This window comes from Nelusetta ayraudi, unplaced genomic scaffold, assembly GCF_046127955.1.
Source record: "Nelusetta ayraudi isolate G7.1 ecotype Tasmania unplaced genomic scaffold, CSIRO-AGI_Nayr_v1 ptg000048l, whole genome shotgun sequence".
In the NCBI taxonomy this organism is placed as follows: Eukaryota; Metazoa; Chordata; class Actinopteri; order Tetraodontiformes; family Monacanthidae; genus Nelusetta; species Nelusetta ayraudi.
The window spans coordinates 8,360,001-8,380,542 of record NW_027466098.1 but is presented as its reverse complement, the minus strand read 5'-3'; the positions used below and the strand labels follow the sequence as shown (position 1 = coordinate 8,380,542).

General features: G+C 47.0%; 1 protein-coding gene across 2 annotated transcripts in view; it reads left to right on the top strand.

The window, feature by feature from the left end:
• rsrc1 (arginine/serine-rich coiled-coil 1) overlaps positions 1–20,542 on the top strand; it is a 109,851-nt gene that overhangs the window by 23,215 nt on the left and 66,094 nt on the right. For both annotated transcript variants that reach the window (XM_076036071.1, XM_076036073.1), the window contains exon 5: positions 15,250–15,286. In XM_076036071.1, the coding sequence (XP_075892186.1) occupies positions 15,250–15,286 (37 nt within the window). The remainder of the gene's footprint in view (positions 1–15,249; positions 15,287–20,542) is intronic.

Sequence of the window (20,542 nt, the reverse complement as noted above, 5' to 3'; positions counted from 1 at the left end):
CACAGCTTCATTTGCATCCAGGTTTCCTTGCTGGGTGGCAGAGCGGAGCGGCGAGGTGTCGATGGCGGTAGCGAGGAGACTGTCTGTCAGGATGAAAGAGGGGCCCCCTCGCGGCGCGGCACCCTGACACTGACTCCGCGTGCCGTGCCGTGCCGCGCCGCACCGCACCGCACCGCGCGGTGTTGTCGCCATTAAACATTTAACACTCCTCTAATATGACAGCAGGCTCCGCCGGCATGTTTTCCATGCAAAATTTATCGGAAAAGACGAGCCGCGGTTAAGAGATCTTGTCGCCTTTCACCGGTGGCAGAGGCTAAGTGGCTGATTGGAGGGCCGCGTGGTTGTGTTTACCCAGACTAGTGTATGGGGTCAGCGGGCCAGTTTGCACTGCGTAATCCTCTGGCTTTTCTATTTGCAGAGACGACAGCGACGCCTCGTCCCCTAGTTCAAAGCGATATTTGCTTTTCACTGACGCGTAAAAATTTAAATAAAATAAAATGACGATGTGGTTCTAGTCAGTAATGCGTTAAAGTTCAGCATGGACATGTTCGACATCATCAAATGCTCCTCACGCATGTTAAAGTGCAAAATTAACATTCGATTAAATGTCTATTTCATTAGACGTTGGTGAATTTATTTCATTCAAAAAATATTTAAATTTAAGTTAATTGCTCAGCAGCAAAGAGCAGTAAATTCTCTTGTCTTCCTTGTGCTTCTCTCTCTCTCTCTCTCTCTCTCTCTCTCTCTCTCTCTCTCACACACACACACACACACACAAGCGGCGCTGGTATTGCCTCTGAACTCCTTGTGGCTTCAGTCAGGTCAGGCTGTGTTTAATTAATTTCATTAGTCCATGTTTTTTTTTTTAATTCCAAATGAGCGGCGGAGAAACAAACAGAGATGACAAGCGTGTATCTGCCCCCAGGCAGATAAATGACAGAAGTGTAATTTGAATGCGACAGCGTTTGTCACCGATTCCCACCTGTAATTAACGAGCGCAAACGTAGAAACTACAGCTAACAGATGGTGGTTTCTCCACAGAAAAGGGATTGAGTTTTAAAAATTTGTTTTGTTTTTTCTTCTTCTTTTTCTTTTTCAGTGTTTTAAGGTCATTAGCTGGTTGGTCTAAACCTCTTTAAACAGATTTGGTTACAAGATGGTCGTCCCCCCCCCACCCCCTACCCTCCCCCTCCTATTAATGTCAAGTCATATTTACACATTGGCATTCACTCCCTCCCGCGTCTCATTCCACATTCCACATCCGCCACTTCCCCCGCTAATAGAATCGTTTGTCCAAAAAATCAGCCTATGAAAGAAATCTTCACGCCGTTGCGCCGTTCTCCCTCCCGATGACCTTGTTACGTTCCTCCGTTAGCCGGCATCAAGGTGCCGGGAACAAGCGCTGGCTGCTTCCGCACGCATCCACACCCGCGGAAAAAGGTCTCCCCAATTAGGCTGAACTCCTTGTGTATGCCAGGTTAATGGGCGGAGCCACGGTCCAGCTGCCTGGGCCCGGTGTCACCGGAGAGGGAAGCGGGCAGACGCTGGGCAGCGGAGGCGCAGAGGGCAGCGCCCAGGCCCTTCATATTAGCGCCGATTAGCTCTCGCTATGCATGTAAAACCAGGCTGCATAATGAGCCCAGGGTTAAAGGAACCGGCTATCTTCCATTAAAGCCCCCCCTCCCCTCCTCCCCCCTACTTTTGATGTCTTTGTCTCCGCTCCGATCATTCGGGGAATCTCCCTCAGAAACAACTCACCAAATCCTGCTGTTTACAACCACAAAGTCAAAAAAACAAACAAAAAAACAACCCGCCACGTCGCTTCCCTTTAATTCCGTCGCCAGCCATGGCGGCTTTTGTTTCGTTTGCCATCGTGGGGGCCGCGTTGATTGCTGAAATAACTCCTCTCATTACCGCGTCTCCTCCACCCCGCCTCACCACGGGGGTCTCGTCAGGACCCGGCAGACCCCGGCTTGGCCAGCTCTGCGCCATCACTGATGCTTAACCTATGGAAGGCCCAGGGGCTGATAGGCAGAGAGAAAATAAAACAAGACCCCCAGACGCGCACACGGTTCATTTTCCCCACCTCCTCGCCGACTCTGAGGAAATGATTTTTTTGCTTCTCTGCCTCTGTTAAACATCTATCAGCTCATTAGTGTTGGTAATACACAGAGAAAGTAAGTGTGTCTGTGTGTGCTTGCGCGTATGTAGCCCCCGCCTGCGGTATCTCCTCGGCCTGTTGGGAGCGTGCATGGGTGGTGAGGATGGGACTGCTGGCTTTTGTGTGTGTGTGTGTGTGCGTGTGTGTGCGTGTGCGTGTGTGTGCGTGCAATGCTGCAGGACTTTAGGCAGTGTCTGGCTCTGAGAGCAGGTCTGAGGAGGTAAGAGAGACTTCAAACACGGTCCTCAAAAGGTTAGGATACACTCACATTGACTTAAATCAATGGGCTGTAAGGGTGTGTGTGTGTGTGTGTGTGTGTGTGTGTGTGTGTGTGTGTGTGTGTGTGTGTGTGTGTGTGTGTGTGTGTGTGTGTGTGTGTGTGTGTGTGTGTCCAATGGTGTAGCAGCCAGGAGCAAGAAGAAAAATTTTAAGGAGTAGGTGAGCATGTGTGTCTGTAATAAGTGTGTGCAGTTTTGATGTTTTTTTTTACGGGGGCTTGTAATGCGGATATGTAATGGGTTGGAACACACACACACACACACACACACACACACACACACACGCACACTCACTCACTTGCAATACCCAATAGACAAACATGTGCAGAGTGTAGCAGCTGTATTGGCCCGTGGCTGTGTGCAGTCATTAGCTGCTTTTCCAGCGCCGATAATGAGCATACATTGGACAGAGAATAGCCTCGCTGCGTAAACTTTCACTCCGCGGTGAGCAACGCCGCCTTGCAAGACGCACACACACTCACACTCACACACACACACACGCACACACACACACACACACACACACACACACACACACACACACACACACACGCACACACACACACGTCTCGTTACCTGCAACCCAGCGATGTTGCGGCTTTCAGACAAGAAAAGGCCCGAACCACAAGACAGGCTGTCGTTTTGCCTCAAGTTGAATGATCGTCTGCAGGATGAAGACGCACGGGATGTTTTGTGCAACGTTCATTCGAACCTTTATGAATTTTGAAAGTTTAGATATTAAAAAAAAAAAAAAAAAATGAAGTTAGAAGCCACTTCATTTATGCTGCTATATAGTAATGAGATAAAGGACAGACCAGCAGCCAAATGAATGTGAAACATCTGCATTGCATTTGTCCAGGCGTTGCAAGACACACCAATTGAATTAATTTGTCCATATGATTAAGCCATTTACTATTTTGCACTTAGACGCTGTATTGCCTTCTACGTCCCAGTGACCTTTCTGCTGTTCACTCGTGTGTATGTGGAGCAAAAAAAAAAGGGGGGGGGGGAATCTGGCCACTTTTAATCACTGGAGAGACACCCTGAGAGAGCGATAGAGAGCTGTGACAATCCACTTAGTGCGCTCTGTAATCTGTTTAACCATTTAGTGAGCTGTTAGAGGAGTATGCAAACACACAGGCTCGCTGCGGGCTTTCACGCAGAACGGACAGCCAGCCAGCCAGCCAGCCAGCTCAGCCAGCTCAGCCACCTGAACCGGGGCGAAGCGCTTCGGCACCGTAACACGTTTAGAGTTGCTTTGTGTTGCGTTTATGCACGTTTGTTTTGTGCTGATGTGCTGGAGATGTGCTGGAGTCACTGAGAGGAGCCAGGCCTGGAGCGCGATGACAGAGACCAGACACGGCCAAAGAGAGGATCTCCCCCCCCGCCCCCCCAATCCAATTAGTCCCTCCTCCCCCTCCTCTGTACTCCCTTTTCCAGTTCTATTCTACTCTATTTTTTCTTTTCCCTCCTCTACCGGGCCCTATCAGACTGTTCTTCTCCGTGCCGTTCTACTCTTCTCTACCTTACAGGGCTGACCGTTCTAAGTTAGATCAGTGGAGGATGCAGGCAGGACTGTAAGCGGCTTTTATGAGCAGCAAAGGCGGCAGGCAGGCAGGGAAGGACGGCCGTCATTTTAGGGGTGTTATGTAAATTTCCTCATTGACAAAATATGTGCCTTTGGTCTTTTGTGTGTCTCTCTCTCCCTCCCCACACACGCAAAGCAAAGTATTTTTGGTTTCCAGGAAGCAGTTTTGTCAGAAGCGCGGCGGGGAGCTAAAAAAGACGGTTGCTCTGTGGAACGACGCGCAAAAGCGGCGCCGCGTCAATGTTTAATTTTCTCCCGACTCGCAGGTCTTATTCATCTGCGCCCAGGGCAGCGGACGGCGTCGAGTGAAGTCTCGCGCCGACGAGAGAGGCTGAGAGCGGGAACGCATTACAAAGAGAGTTGCTCCGAGTTGAAGAGAGCAGACAAAGTAAAACGGGGAAGGGGAAAGAGGAGGCTGCATCTTAGCCGCGTTTAAAGTTGCACAAAGAACCTTTTGTCAAGCGTTTCCACTCGCGCCGAGTCCTTACCTTGAGGCATTTATAGAACCAGAGTTCCTCTTTTGGCTGCATAAACGGCGCGCAGGTTGTGCAGCTGTGCCGCTATGACTTGGCTGTCGGAAAACGGGCGCCTTTCTAATCTGCGGTGGATTATTTTCTCTCGGAAATGAAATAAACTTTTGCTGCAACTTCGAGTAACAGAGGCTTTTTGTGCAGCGTATGCTGATTAATTGCGATGCCCGTGAAATGGTAAAGTGCAGCGACTATCACTAACTTATCTGCGGTTGCGCTGGTCAGTGCTGACTATTTCTTACTGCGTACAGGTCACTGCAGATCAGTTAGTTGTTTAAGATGACGCTGGATCGTCTTCAAACAGGATTTCATACAGTGAAATCATTAAGTCTGCTTTTATAATCGTATAGTAATATAATATGCTGGGTGCAGGCTTGAAATTCCTTATGCTTTACTGCGTATTCACAACTGTTCAGTAGAGTGGGACAGGTCATTATTATACAACATCAATCGCAGCTTCCAGTGACCATAAAGCAGGATAACGGAGGCAAAAACAATATTCTGAGGAGCCGCTCGCACCCGGCGTCGGTCACAGTGTTGGGTTTAATTGCACCGAGCGAGTGCACGTTTCCGTTTCTGCGTCCATCCATCGACTCCCTCTGGCTCCACAGCAGAGGAACGGTGCCGCCTGGACAGCAGGCTCCGCAAGCCTGATGAGCTCCCACAGTAATTAAAAGAGTCGCACTCGATGGCGCGATATGACGCGCTGCACTCCATGTGAACACAGCCACAAACAGCGGCCGGTCTCGGCTTTGGAGATGTGTGTGTGTGTGTGTGTGTGTGTGTGTGTGTGTGTGTGTGTGTGTGTGTGTGTGTGTGTGTGTGTGTGTGTGTGTGTGTGTGTCTGCCGCGGTGAAGAGTGCAACCGCTCTTTAATTAAATAAAGGAATTGGTTATCATAAATGAAATACATGTATTAAAACATTACTCTAAGCATGTAATTAGAAATAGGTCTTCAGTATTCTTACACTCTAAGTTCAACAACATTGTGTTTTTAATCACCCATCGTGCTGCTACCTAATTGACCACATTATGCTATAGTGTAAATGGAGATTAATGGGTTATTCCTTGTTGTTGATTTAGCCTGAAAACAAAACAAAACAAAGAAGGTTGAATAAACTGCCAAAAGAATTGCAGATTGAAGCGGTGCATGAGGTCGCAGTTTTTTTTCCCCAACATCATTTTGACTGGCGCTTTGGCTTTGGTGAGGCTCTAATTTATTTATTTACGTATGTTTTTGAACAGCAGCAACAGCTCCGGCTGGAACATCTGTGAGTGTCTGTGAGCCGGCGCTGTCTCTCTGTCTGTTTGCATTAGTAGAAGACTTTGGTTAACTTTTTCTTTCGACCGTTTTTGTGTTTTTTTGTGTTTTTTTTTTTTTCCCCTTTCCTTAAAGCCTACACGCACACGCACGCACGCACGCACGCACGCATGCACGCACCGACGCTGAAAAGCAGACTGCGGAGCGCTCAGGGCAGTGTTATTTTGTCTTCTGACAGACAGACAAAAAGAGAGAAAAGAGAGACTTACACCGGCCAGTGATTAGGCCAGTTTGACAGCGCCGAGAACAGAGGGGGTGGAAGATCAGCACGCGGGGAGAGCTGGGAGAGAAAGAGAGGGGGGGGGGGAGAGAAATGGCAAAGGCAGAAAACGGTGTGTGGATGATATGAATAACAATGTGCGCGGTGTGTCTCGGCGGACCCCCGATAACCTGCAGACCTGAGCCCTCTCGCTGTGACAGGCTGGCCTTTGTGGCCACTTTATCCTGCCTGTACACTTGTAAGGTAGAGCTGGGATAATCGCACCTAATCTAATTAAGGCTAAAGAGGGCCATGACTGAGTCTGGCCAGAAGCAGACTGGGCACTCCACTCACAACACACGCACACACACACGCACGCACACACACACACACACACCAACAAACACAGCTCAGCGGCAAAATCCTGTTTGCATCAGAAAAATAAGGTTGTCATATTGATTATGCAGATGAGCGGCTAACGGGGGCTAACAGCCCCTCGGCCAGCCGGTTACAGCTGACACTCGGAAGGAGGGATTAGGACAAATGTAGCTCGCTGGAGGCTGCTCGCGCCACTTTGAGGTCCGGCCGGCGAGGAGCACGGTGAATCACGCTGACATCTCTGCCGCGCTCCAAACAAAACGATCACGACCGCTTCCAAAGTTTGGACACACCTTCTCTTGCAAATGCTTAGCTTTAGCTTTGCTACCGTCGACATTGCGAGATGCTTACAGATGAAAAAAATTGTTAAGTAACCCTAAATATGCTTTGTACTATGGGTGGCTGCTTTGAAGGTTGTACAATGTGTTTGAGTTAATGTCGTACTGATTTGGTAACTACATCATTCCGCATTTGCTCATAGTTTTAATGCCTTCAGGGTAGGGATGTTAACAATTAGCGATTCATTTTCGATTAAGAATTTAATCGATTCAATTAAAATCGCAATTAATTGAACTTTTTTTTTTTCACAGGTGGTAATATCATAACGGTGTAGTGGCAGGAAAGAGCAATTCACCTGTAGATACTGTGATGGTCACAATATACCGAGAGTAGTAAAGTCACTTTTAAACAACTTTTTAAAAAAAAAAAAAAAGTTGAACTGTGACCCATTAGAAGTCAACTTAAAGTGTTAAAGAGGATATGTTCAGGGTGTTTTTACTGTTCTCTAATGTAATAATAGGTCACATTGGACGCTCAACATTATTTAATGGTAAAATAACGTCTTCCTTACGCATCTTTCATCGTGAAATTTAGGTGTCTCAGGAAACATCGCCGCTTATCAATTAATCGTTAATCGATCGATGAGGTCAATCAACTAACGATTAATGAATCAATCGATAATTTGCGTCCCTACTTATGTAAATAGTCATGAAAGTGAGAGAAAACCATATAATGAGAAGGGTTCTCCAAACCTTTTGACTGGTAATGCTTAAGAAAAGCAATTTTTTCATAAGCAGTCAGCAGCAATATGCAGCAAAATCTGTAAGGGGTTCATTTACATTATTTTTTGTCTTTTTGGTCAGATAATTCACATTAAATGAATCAATTTAGACCAATTTTGAGTGGGTGACGTTTGTTTGGTTTGTTTGTCCAAACTGCTGATCTGATACCCACTGGTACTGTACGTGGAATTTATACATTCCACCTCAGTATGAAAAAAAACAGCTTGTCAGAAAACTGCTCAAATGATATCTGGCGATTGAACTGGTTTTCATAAATCATTCCAGCTCTGCACTGGCCTGTAGGAGCAATTTGTGTACATGGTTATGTCGGGGGGGGGGGGCATAACAAAAAATAAAAATTGGATGGTAGGCCATTGAATGGGCCACCCGTGTGTGTGTGTGTGTGTGTGTGCGTGTGGACTTCAGGTGTGCGTCGCCGCCGCCGCACCGCCAGATTGCCATTTCCCCGCTCTGGCCCTATAGAAAGGCCGCGGCTATTCTCAGGATGAGGGTGTGATGTACAATTGAAGGGCAGGATTGAAACTGATTACCTTGTTAACTCCTGGCACCCACTGGCAGCTTGAAATAGACCTAAGCGCCAGGCCCCTGATTTGCAAATGAATTACCCCCTCGCACTGGCCCTCCCCTTTTGCACCCCTCCCCCTGCTCCCCCTGCTCCCTCCCGCGCGCGCACACACACACACACACACACACACACACACACACACACACACACACAGACTTTTTTTCTTCTTCTCTTTTTTTTTTTTTTTTTTTTTAAGTCAGTACGGTGCCAAGATCATCTTTTTTATATTGTGCCATGACAGATGCTGCGCGGGGCTACCATTGTTCCCCATCAGATTTTCCGGGGCTGCCGGGAGAGCCAAAAGATTTCCACATGTGATTTTTTTTCTTTCTTTCTTTCTTTCTTTCTTTCTCTCTCTCTCTCTCTCTCTCTGTCTCTCTCTCTGTCTCTCTCTCCCTTTTTCACACCAGCGTCCCTCCTGCCGTAGAGCTCGCGTTTTTTTTTTATTATTTTTTTTTTTTTTGTTCTTTGTGTACCGCCGCTGCAATCTACTGAGTTTTGGAGCCCTGCAGAAATGTCGGGGATCGCCATTGTCTCCGACTGAATGATGGAGAGGTATTCCTCTGATTAGGAAAGGTTCTAATTGGGAGGTATGAAAGGGGACCGCCGGCTATTGAGGGCACCGCGGGGAAATTGATTGGCGCTCCAGGTCCCACTTTCGCTTTCTCTCCTCGCTCCGCCTTTGTCCTGCCAGCCCTTTTATGTAACGAATTAAAAAGAAGTCAATTTTCTTTAAAACTCAACTCCGGCGTTTTTTTTCTCCAGCGATCCCCTTTGGCACCGCGTCTGCCCGGAAAGGCAGAGCAGAGGTGAAGGAAAGTTGGGGATTTGTAGAGACCCTCTTGTTGTGCATTTTTTTTCATGCGATTAAAACTTCTACTTGTAAACACCCCCTAGAATCATCACACTACTAAATCACTTTGGTTATAATACTAACAAAAACATACCCCAGGTCCGATGCAGGCACAGTACTTGACTGTTCAACTACTTGCTGCTGGATGATTTATTTTTCTCTCATGCATTTTGATTAAAGCAGTTACAATTAACAGGTAAATTAATCATGCATCCGTGTCAGTTCCAGCAATGGTGGAGAATTTTTCATGCTGCGGTAAATCTAATAAAAAAAAAAAAAAAGACTGATAAATGCAGAGACAACAGTGATATGATAGCATTGTTACCATGTAGGGAAAAAAAGGCAAACTTGTCAAGTGTCAAATGGAAAATGTATTAATGAAATTTTCACTCTGATTTGATCGTATAAATGATCGTATAAGTGATGACGAGGCTTTATTTCAAACAAATTGGCTTTGTCCAAGTGGGTTTGAGCTCCTCGCTTCACAAGTGTTTCTCGCACCACTTGTGTGTGTGTGTGCTCCACGACCAGGTACAAAAGCGGCATATGAACCTGCACGCTTGGGTGGATTTATCACAGAGAGAGCAACCGGCCAGGCGCAGATCAACCTTCGCCTTCTTATCCCCTCCTTTTTCTTTGACTTTTTTTTATTGACTGCACTTAAGCCTCCCTGGTAGAAACATGAAGTGCTGAATTAGTTTGCACCCTTTTTAATGGACTGCTTTCCCACACCATTTCGGGATTATGCTTAAAGAGTGGCCCCCCTCCTCTAACCCGCCCCCATGCCATTTGGAGAAGGGAGGCTTGGGGGGTAGAGGGGGTGGGCGTGGGGGGGGGGGGGAGCAGCTTGCGAACCCTCGCTAGTGTACGTTTGCATTAGTGCGCCGATGCTGAATTACATAAAAAGCATATGTCTGTGTTTTGTTCCCGCCATGTGTGTTCTGCATAAGGGTGTGACAGCCCCCTGACTTAGCCCTCGCATTATCCCCTCCTGCGAGCGCGCCTGTGTCTGTGTGTGTGTGTGTGTGTGTGTGTGTGTGTGTGTGTGTGTGTGTGTGTGTGTGTGTGTGTGTGCGCGCGCGCATGTGCGTGTGTGTTCTCTCCAAGCCCTCCTCTCCTCTCAGCTGCATAAGACCCTGAGAGGTAGCTCAAGAATACAATTTCAATGTCAATTGGCAGCCCTGCTAAAAGAGCGCTATGGAGATGGCAATCAGGCCTGGGGGAAAGCTGAGCGCCGTGTGTTATTGTGCTGCTGCCGCTGTGCGTGCGTGCGTGCGTGCGTGCGTGCGTGTGTGTATGTGTGTGTGTGTGTGCGTGTGTGTGTGTGTGTGTGTGTGGACGAGGACGTTCATCTCACAGCTAGTTCCTATGAAGCCTTTGCCTTCTATTAGTTAAACAGGCAGATGTCGATGATTTGGTGTGTGTGTGTGTGTGTGTGTGTGTGTGTGTGTGTGTGTGTGTGTGTGTGTGTGTGTGTGTGTGTGTGTGTGTGTGTGTGTGTGTGTGTGTGTGTGCGCTCACGCTTGCACTGGTGTCTCCATCACGTCGGCTCTTTAATAAATATGCCTGCCATTCTATCAGCAGTCAAACAAGATCTTAGTGACACGCCTGACAAGCCATGCAACTGTGGCAGATGGGATCCGCTCTCTGTCGCTTTCTTCCTTATGAGCGATGTCTCTCTCCCTCTCTCTCACTCTCCCCCTCTCTCTCTCCTTCTCATAGTGCTACAGTGTCCCGTCTTCCCCCTGCTGCTTTTCTCTTCCCACTCTACCCAACTAACACTGACTAATATGAAGCCACAAGCCTGCTACCCACTGGGGAAAATGCCATTTCTGCAGCCAGGGTTGTTCCAGAAAGAGATGGCTACACTTATAGTAGTAGTCATACAAGTGTACTCAGTAAAATGGGTATTGATGCATAATCTTTGTGAGGAATCAAAATGTGGTACTGGACAGCTTAGTTCTAGGCCCGAACTTGTGATTTAGAGTAAGTTGATTTGATTTATCCCCTAAGTTTTAATCTGCTCCTCATGCCCTCCTCTAATAACATTTTTAATGACCCAGTGGAACACAAACCTGAAATATGGTTCGAATAAAAAAAGGACTAGTCATTGGTTAATAAGCTTTTCTTTGCAGATTAAGTGGAATCCATACCCAGCCTCCATGTTTACTTTACTTTAGAGGATAATTTAACCTATTTGCATTTTCACTTGCTGCAGTCTGCATCTTGCTCTGGCTGCCAGACTCATGTCCAAATGATCCGACCTCGAAGCAGCATTAGAACTTTGCTGCCACCTCACCAGGCCCCCATAGTCCATTCATTTCAATGAAGTTGTTCAGCCAGCGCGTACGCCGACAACATTTTTCACTTGCGCATTAATGGGCCCGTAGAGCATGCGCTGTAGTGTCACTTCCCATCATGCTTCTGTAACTCACACAACGCTTCATAGACACGTCAGGACGCAGCCAATCAGAACGGGCTGAGACACAGCAGCGCGTACGACGTCGTGACGTCACGTTGGGAATAAACTCTTTTATGCTGATTTTCTGGCCTTTGTAATTTTTTTTAAACGACTAAAAGACCATAACTGCAAAATCTACAATAGAAAGATTTGATACGAATCGCGTTTCAGGTCACAGTCGTCCTGTCAGCCGTTTTAAAGGCGTTTATTTTTGCATTGCGGTCTATTGGAAAAATACTTTTTGAGCCCATGGAATTTTTTTTTGCTGCAGTACCTCGGGTTGCCACTGGGAAAAATTGGCGCACCGCCATATCGCCAGTCCGGTATCCAGTTCTTAGAATACATCCATGTACCTAACCCACACAGTAGGACAGACAGACAGACAGATAGATAGATAGATAGATAGATAGATAGATGGATAGCTCCACCTAAGATGGGTTTGAAATGTTGCAAAAAAAAAAAAAAAGTCTTTGGTTCTCGCTGGTGACAGATGAAAAGCGCGCTTTCACATGGAGCGCTAAACGCGAGGCGCGACAAATTCCAGTGTCTTCATTCAGCCAAGTTAAACTCACCATAAACGGCCAGGCAGATTTCATCAGTGTCTGTCTGAGTCACTCCCAGCTTTCATGACTCTGCCCCCCCTTCATCGCTCTCCCTCCGTGCCTGCTGCGCTCGGCGGCTGTAATGTGGCCCCCGCGGTTGCAGCGAGCAGGCCACAGTGTCTCTGAGGCCTTGTGCTACACCGCCATTACGATCTGGCCTGCCTCCACTACAAATTGGATGAACAGGCACTGACACATTTTCAATATTATTACATTAAACCAAGTGGATTTTGATTGATAAGCTAATATTGGCCTAATGCAAAACATCAATCATGGCAAGTATATTAATTATTTAATATTCTGGTGTAATTCAGAAATCAATGCGGCCCGGGCGGAGAAAATAGCGGGAGAGGGAAACGGGAGATAAGGAGAAAAGGAAGGCTGCGTCCCCGAAGACCTCGGCAGATTATATGATGTTTTGGAAAGAGAGATGAGGATGGCAAATGGTGTGTGTGTGTGTGTGTGTGTGTGTGTGTGTGTGTGTGTGTGTGTGTGTGTGTGTGTGTGTGTGTGTGTGTGTGTGTGTGTGTGTGTTGGAGAGAGAGAGATGAGTGCATCTAATGGATGTTGCGATCCCTTCGGCCCGTGTGTGTTTGTGTGTGGACAGCGGCGGGCAGCTCGCCCTTGATGAAGTCAAGCCAGCACATGACCAGGTGGAGATGATAAATGAAAGTGAAGAGGTTAATGAAGGCTTGATCACACTAATAAAACACGGGGGCGAGGAAAAAAATAAAAAAAAAAAAAAAATAGCGCGGCTTGATAAAGACGTGCGATAGGATCAAGGTTGCCGAATAAAAGGGGGAGTAAGTGGGGGGGGGTGATGCGGGGGAGGGGCTGAACACCGCCGAGCCCCCCCAGCCCCCCCCCCGCGTTAGATTGTTTCCCGCTAATTGCGCTTCATTAGTGGATTACACGCACTGTCACCACGGTAACAAATGTCCCGCTGTCTGTCCGCCTCGCCTGTCATGTATAATGAATGTGGCAGGGTGTTTGTCACAACGTAATGTAATTACAGCCCGACCAAGTTTGCCTTAAGTGGTTGACTTGCACGCGCGGCTCGACTGACGGAGCGCCGGGAGCAAAAACAAGCGCGAGTCTTCGCCACCGCCGCCACCACGGTGGCCTCTTGATTTTTGCTCCTGTTTCTGCTCCCAGCTTCTCCATTGTGTCATTTGCAAGACGTATTAATGATGTGCCTATGGCTCAGGTCAGTGGTCACCCTCGGTGCGGCCGCCGATGGATGGATGGGTGGACGGGTGGATGGACGGATGGGTGGATGCTAGGGGGGAAGTAGCGGAGGGCGGGCGGGGTGGATTAGAGAGTATGTAATTTTAGAGATGGTGTAGATTTACACTGTGATGCTGCTGGCTGCATTAGCAACTGAAGCCTGTCGATAAGCCTTCTCCCCTCCTCCTCCACGCACACGCACACACACACACACACACACAGAGAGAGAGAGAGAGAGAGAGAGAGAGGAGAGAGAGAGAGAGAGAGAGAGAGAGAGAGAGAGAGAGAGAGAGAGAGAGAGAGAGAGAGAGAGAGAGAGAGAGAGAGAGAGAGAGAGAGAGAGAGAGAGAGAGAGAGAGAGAGAGCCAGGGTGAAGTTGTCAGTAATGGGGGCCAGAGTTGGATGGGGCGGGGTGTTTGTGTTCTCTTGATCTGTTGATTTCCACTGCTGCAAATTTGAAATGTGCCAAAATTGCATCTATTATTTAGTGCCAATTTGCTCTTTTTTTCTTTTTTTTTTAATTGCCTACCCACCCCACCCCACCCCCAACCTCCACTGCTGAAACCCTGATAATCATGCTGCATGTTTTTATTCTCCATTTTTGTAATTATTACTATTATTATTATTACTATTAAGGCGTAGATAACAAGCTCTGAGTTTCTCTTTGTGCTTGAAATTATTAGGACTGCCAGCAGTGCTGGACTCTGTTAGTTAACCTCTTTTTGTGGTGTTTTGATGCAAACGCATACACACACACACACACACACACACACACACACACACACACACACACACACAAGCGCGCGCACACACACACACTCACAAACACACACACCAATTTGTGAGGTCACACGTACAATATTAACTCATTATCTCTTTAACTGGGCAGGCCTTTCTTAATTGAATCGGGGTCAACTCTGTGCACAGCAGTGGAATCCTGCTCATTCAATAACTGACAGCCAAACACAGATTACCGCGGCAGCCGCTGCTCGTATTTTCACAGGAGCTGATGCAATTAGCCAGGTAATCAGCCGGCCCCAAAGACTAAATGTCCATGTGTTGTTTTTTTTTTTTTACCCACTGACTGACTGCATTTCCACGGACTTCCTGGCATCCCGGCGATCAACCTCGTCCGATTAAAGCACCTTATTCGCGCCGATGCCTTGGATTTTTATTTGCAAACAGATGCAGCAAGTCATAAAATGCAAGAAAAATTCGACCGCTGTGACTTCGTCTGAGTAAATTGTAGTCATTTTTGCACGACCAGCATGGCTGTCGGCATCCGCTAAGCTGTTTGTGACGGGGTTAATAGGTCGGCATTCTGATGCCTGCTGCTGCCTTCACTTAACCGTCTTAACTTTTTAACGATTTAATGTGAGAATGAAAAAACTCAGTTTCTTAATTGCCCAAGACAGAAAAAGCCCCCTTTGTCAGTACCTGGTTTAAGGTGCAGATGTGAAGAGTCACATTTTCTTAGTTTCCAGGTAGCAATATTAGATTTTTTTTTCCGAGTAAGTTGCTGTGTACGCAGTGTCTGTCCGCACAAACCAGAAAACTCCCTGGCATTCTTCAACAACCGATCAGAGTCAAAATGTTGTTCAATTTCACAAATGCCACTGTTTTCTATTTTCTCACTCTTATTTTGCAATTACATATCAGACGCAAGATTTGTTGGGCAACATTTTCTAATTCGGGGGTCTGAAAATTTGGCATTTTCAAATTTTGTTTTGCCACACGCTGACTACCAGTGCTCACAGTGGATCGGCAAAACTGAGCTAAATGTCCCGTCAGTTACTAAGATATGCAATATTGAGAATAAATTGCAACTCCATTGTTGGTTTGAGCCAGAATTGTTGAAAGTTTGCCCTTCTGTTTTCTGCATGTGTGTCCGGTCTCCTCCGACAGCACTGTGCATGAGCAATGCGTCTATATTATGCACTGACATTTTGTGTCTGCGCTATATTAACGGTGGCCGAAATGTGTTTTTTCTTCTTGTCTTTGCAGGGATGCCGTGAACCTCAAAAGTGGATTGGAACATCTGGTAAGTTCAATTTGACGTCCCTTTCATCCTATGAAAACACTCACACACACTCACCCGACACTCCGAGTGTCTTAAGGTCGAGTCTCCTGCAGGTGCTGATCCAACTTTTTACCTCTGACCGAATCGTCATCCGCTCCGCATACCTCTTCAGGCTGAGTGCACCTTTGCAGGACTCCTTCCTTCCTTCCTCTTGGTTCTGATTGAACCTTCTCGCAGTCCTCTCCCATCCACGATCAGAGGACCCGCTCCCCCCCGCCGGCCTCCTGGGACGATCCCTAAAAGTTTAATGGCCGAGGGGTTTCCGAGGGTTTCTCGCCGTCGCTCCCTTCAATACAGGGTCAGAGCGAGGAGTCTTGCTCCCCTTTTTGGGTGGGAGGGATACGAGGCGTGACGCGGCCCCCGTATTCCAGCCGATGAATTATAGAGAGGGGTCAGCGAGGGTCCCGGCTCTCTGTGGATGTCGCACACCCTCCCTCCTCTCGCCCCGTCGCATACAAAGATACAGCTCCCGCACCCTATGCGAATGACCCTCCCGCCAACCACCGCTTACCAGGCGTTAGGCAAATGACCCTGACTGCGCACCGACGACTGACCCTGAAACTCAAACAGCCCACGGCAACTCCAGACAAGTTGGCCTCGCGCTCACGCTGATATTTTAACAGCAAAAAAATGAAAATGCTTGTTTGATTTTTACCATTGAGTGAATTAAAACGGTTTAATTTGGTCAGCGGAGACCGTGAGGGTTATTTATTTTGTCTGTTGTTGCCAAGCATTCTGATCACAGAGCTGCAGCTAGTCGCATTTAGAGCGCATCCATGCTAATTAGCAACACTTTCTTTTTCTTTTTTTCTCAGCTTGTCTCTTAAAGCCATTATAAAGTGGCAGCCGTTTAAAAATAGAGTACAGAAGCGGTAGTTTGAGGTTAGAGTGCGCGCATCCTTAGGTGTGATTGATGTGCTTCTCCATAAAAGCTGGTGTGAATTATTCAATAGAGGAGAACATGCATAAACAGCATTAATCAATATGCATATTGACAGTGGTGTCTGGCCAACCATTAGCGAGTTCTTGCAGCTGTGTGGAGGAATGCCAGAAGTTCTTCATATGAAATACGTAGAGAAAAGGTCAGCATGGCAGCACATCATCATGCAAGCATGTTCTCCATTTGCACTGGATGCATGGGTAAATTAGTACATTTCTCATATATGTTATGATTTCTTATGGTTATGCACAATTACGCCAAAAGAATCTGTACATCCTGTGTTTCACCTAAATCATCCATGTTTGTATCCATTTGTGTTCTGGCTGGTTCTACAGCAAGTGGACACGCAGGGTCAAGTTAAAACCTGGGAAAGCTTTTGAAAAGCTTTGACGCACTTCTTCATACGTCTTGACGCATTTCAGTATAGACAGTGCAATAGTGAACGTGTGTATTTATGGGCGTGGCCTGTGAAGAGGTTGTGCCCCTCAGTTGCCTGAGAGTTTAAAACTGTGATTACCATCAGAGGTGGGGAACAGTAAATTAGGAAGCGAGGCTCTCTCTGAAGTCGAGTCGTCGGGCTGTTCCAAGTGTCATCTCCCCCCATGACTCAGGCACATATTCCTCAAGGATTGTTAATAGGCATTGATGACTCTTCAGAAGTTCCTCACTGATTAGTGCATCAACCATATTGGCATTTGTGATCACTTGGCCCAGAGCTATTTTAAGCTTCCTGAATTTGGTTTCCATCAAACAATTATTAGTGTGTGTGTGTGTGTGTGTGTGTGTGTGTGTGTGTGTGTGTGTGTGTGTGTGTGTGTGTCCATACATATGTAGGTATCTATATATATATACACACACATATATACATGTATGTGTATATGTATATGTATATATTATACATATATATGTATGTATGTATATATGTGTACATATATGTATGTGTATATATATATGTATATATTATATGTATGTGTACATCTATGTATATATGTGTGTATAGCCAAACACATCTATATTTTACATTCTTAGACTAATAACAATAATGATGATGATGATGATAATAATAATATAATAATGTAAATGTGCAGTGGTAGAATGACTTGTTTATCTTTCAACCAAAAATCCACTAACTTGTAATTACTTGCATTTAAGTCTGAAGCAACAATCCAGCGTCTGTTCACACGTCTGCACTTGATTCTCATGCGGAGCGCTGACGCGTTCCCCGCCTGTGAAGTTAGCAGTCAGAATGAATGACTGCTGCAGCAATTAGGTGGGCAATTATGATGTATGTGGTCTGAGATTTGTTTTATTGTTCGTGTTTGTTTTGTTTTTGTGTCGGAGTGGTTAGACCCGCGCACGATCAGTGTGGCAATACAGAGGAAGAGACTGAAGCTAATTGCTCCCAGTGCTCTGCGTTATATCCACGCTTTTGTACACAGATCCACAGAAACACATGTGCAGCGCGTGCGCACGCGCGCACACACACACACACACACACACACACACACACACACACACACACACACACGCACGCACACAGGCGCTGAAGTTTTAAGTCGAACGATTCGCCGCTCTGGGAGAAACAGAACGATGGTGAAAGAGGTGGCCTACAGCAGCTAATCAGTCCAGATGCACAGCTTCTAAGAGAGAAGAAGAAGAAAGCCGGCAGCTCAATCAATACTCAAGGAATCAGCCTCATCAGGATTACTGGCTCAATCAGCAGCTGGAGCCGTCGTTGCACTGCGCACAGAGCCCGAGGAAGGATGGGAGATATGGGGATTGGAGGGGTGGGGGGGTCGGGGGGGTACAGAGGAAGAGCTGGGCTGGTGTGTCGTCTGCAGCGGAATAACATCATTGACGGCATGTAATGTTGGGCACCTGCAGGTTAGACCAGGACTTCCTTCTGTCAGGCCTTCGTGTCTCGACAGTCGTGTAGGACTTTTGTTCGCGGAAAGAAAATAGTTTTTAATGTTGTCGACAACACATCGTAAACAAACCATATGTAGCTAAATGTCAAAAATCTATTAAAAAAATGAAGAGATAACAAATGGTAATAACAAATGATATACATTTAAAAGTAATTGTATTTTTTTTTGCCAAAAAGTACCCTTTGATCCACGGCATAAGATTTAGCTGCATTTTACTGGTAGGGAAACATATTTGAAACAAATCGCTACCAACATGTTTATCATGATTTGCGTTGTGTCCATGCAGGCACAGTTGTTACACCGGGCAAACAGGAGACATCTGTAGTAGACTCACCCGATATAAATAGAATGCATATTGTGAGCAAACCCAAATAACTAATAAATAAAATAATAATAATAATAATAAAATCTCTTAGTTGGGGCCATCAGGGTCAGATGGCAGTATCGACCATGCCAAAATTATTATTATTTTTTTTAAACGTAGTTACACTTATTTAAGGGTACATGTAAAAACATACATACAAAATAACATCTTTTTTTTTAGATATTAGTTTTGTTTCCATACAACATTAGCTTATGTGGCTGCCGCCTGACACTCCTTGTCCTCGGGGATGGCAGGCTGAGTGGGTGGCTGGCTTGGAGACGGTGGTGGGTGATGAGGTGTCGCTGGATGGCTGTACTCGCGGCTCCCCCTCGGGGACGGCCGACCCGTCCCTGGGCGAGTTGAAGAGTTTACGCGGGCGAGCGGCCTCGCTGGCCCGCTGACAGACGGTCGACGGCAGCTGCCGCCCGGGTTCCAACCAGGGGTCAGCGAGTGTCGCGGCGCCTTGACCGGAAGTTGTGTTCATTCCAAAGGATCAAACTAACCCACGTGTTTTTAGACTTTCTAGATCTTTCACCTCCCGCTTTCTTCCGTGGTTTCACTGGATGAAGTGGCGATGGAGACGCCGCACAGATAAACGGTTGGGGGATGGGAGGTGAGGAGGATGAGGGTGAGGACGCAGGGGCGGGGGCTGATAATCTGAAAACAGATTTCCATGCTTATTACACTAATGATTTCATGATATTTGATGTTGCAGCGGGGGTTGGTGGGATGTAGAAGATGAGGTGGGGGAGAAGAGCTGGGCGGGGGGGGGGGTCTTCCTCTCTTCTCATCTCATCTCAGTAGCATCGGCTAACCGACGGGGGTAATTTGAGTCACCTCTGACTCCAGGCAGGTCGGGGTGGCCCCCGCGCCCCTCCCTCCCCCCCGCCCCCCTAATCGCCGTCTAATTGCCCCGTCCAGGCCGTTGTCGCGGAAGACGCGGGCGCGCGGCGGGAGGATCGGCGGCGAAAACAAAAGAGAAAAGATTGCATTAATTTCCAAATGATGACATTACATTAAAGCGCCGGCGATCTCGCGCGTCAGGACGTGAGAACCTGCTCCCTTTTTACTGTATGTGCTTCATCTTAATGGTATCGCTGGATGTCAAGGGCATGGAGGAAATTAAATCGGAAAGTGCAGATAGACCAAAGGAGATATTATCTCGGGATGATTGCGGTTTTGATAGGTATTCCAGTGAATTTCATTTTCTCCGGATGGGGAGAAGATGAGTTAGCCGGCGCATTTGCTCATTTTTCTCCTACATGATTTATGTGAGTTGAGTATAAAACTCTCTCGCTCTACCCGCCAACCCCCCCACCACCCTCCTCCTCCCCTCCAGCAGCTCCCCCGTCACCCTTTTTATCGGCAACACATACATGCGCGCGCACACACACACACACACACACACACACACACTTGTAAATTACCGCCTTTGAGCTGTGTCTCGGCCGGGCAGCTTTGCGTGCCGCTTGTAAGGTTGCATGTGGGTGAGTAGCAGTTTTGCGCGTGTGCGTATTTGCATGCGTGTGCGCGGATGTTTTTTTTTTTTTTTTGCGTTTGTGCCCGTGCGTCTGAGATAGCGGCGGGAATGAATCCGCGAAGGCCGGGTGGTGGTGGTGGTGTGGGGAAGGGGGGGCGGAGTGTCATTACTCAGACTTGTTTACATTCTAAATACGTAATGAAATCTTGTTGGTAATAATGACGGGAATAAAAGTTTGGGAAATTGTAAAAGTGGTGAAGTTTGAGAAATGAGCCCCGGCCTGTGAAATAGCATTTGGGGGCAGGAAACGACATTATTATGCAGTGCCTCCTGCCTGCCTGCGACATGAAGATGAACTGCTGGCGGGCCATAAAATGCTGTTAGCCCCTAGCCTGAAGTATGGCACATTGTAAAAGAGCCCTGATCCCCCATATTGCCATTATATATAAAAGCATAGCCATACACAACATTATTTTTCATATAAGATGAGCTCGGATGCAGCGGG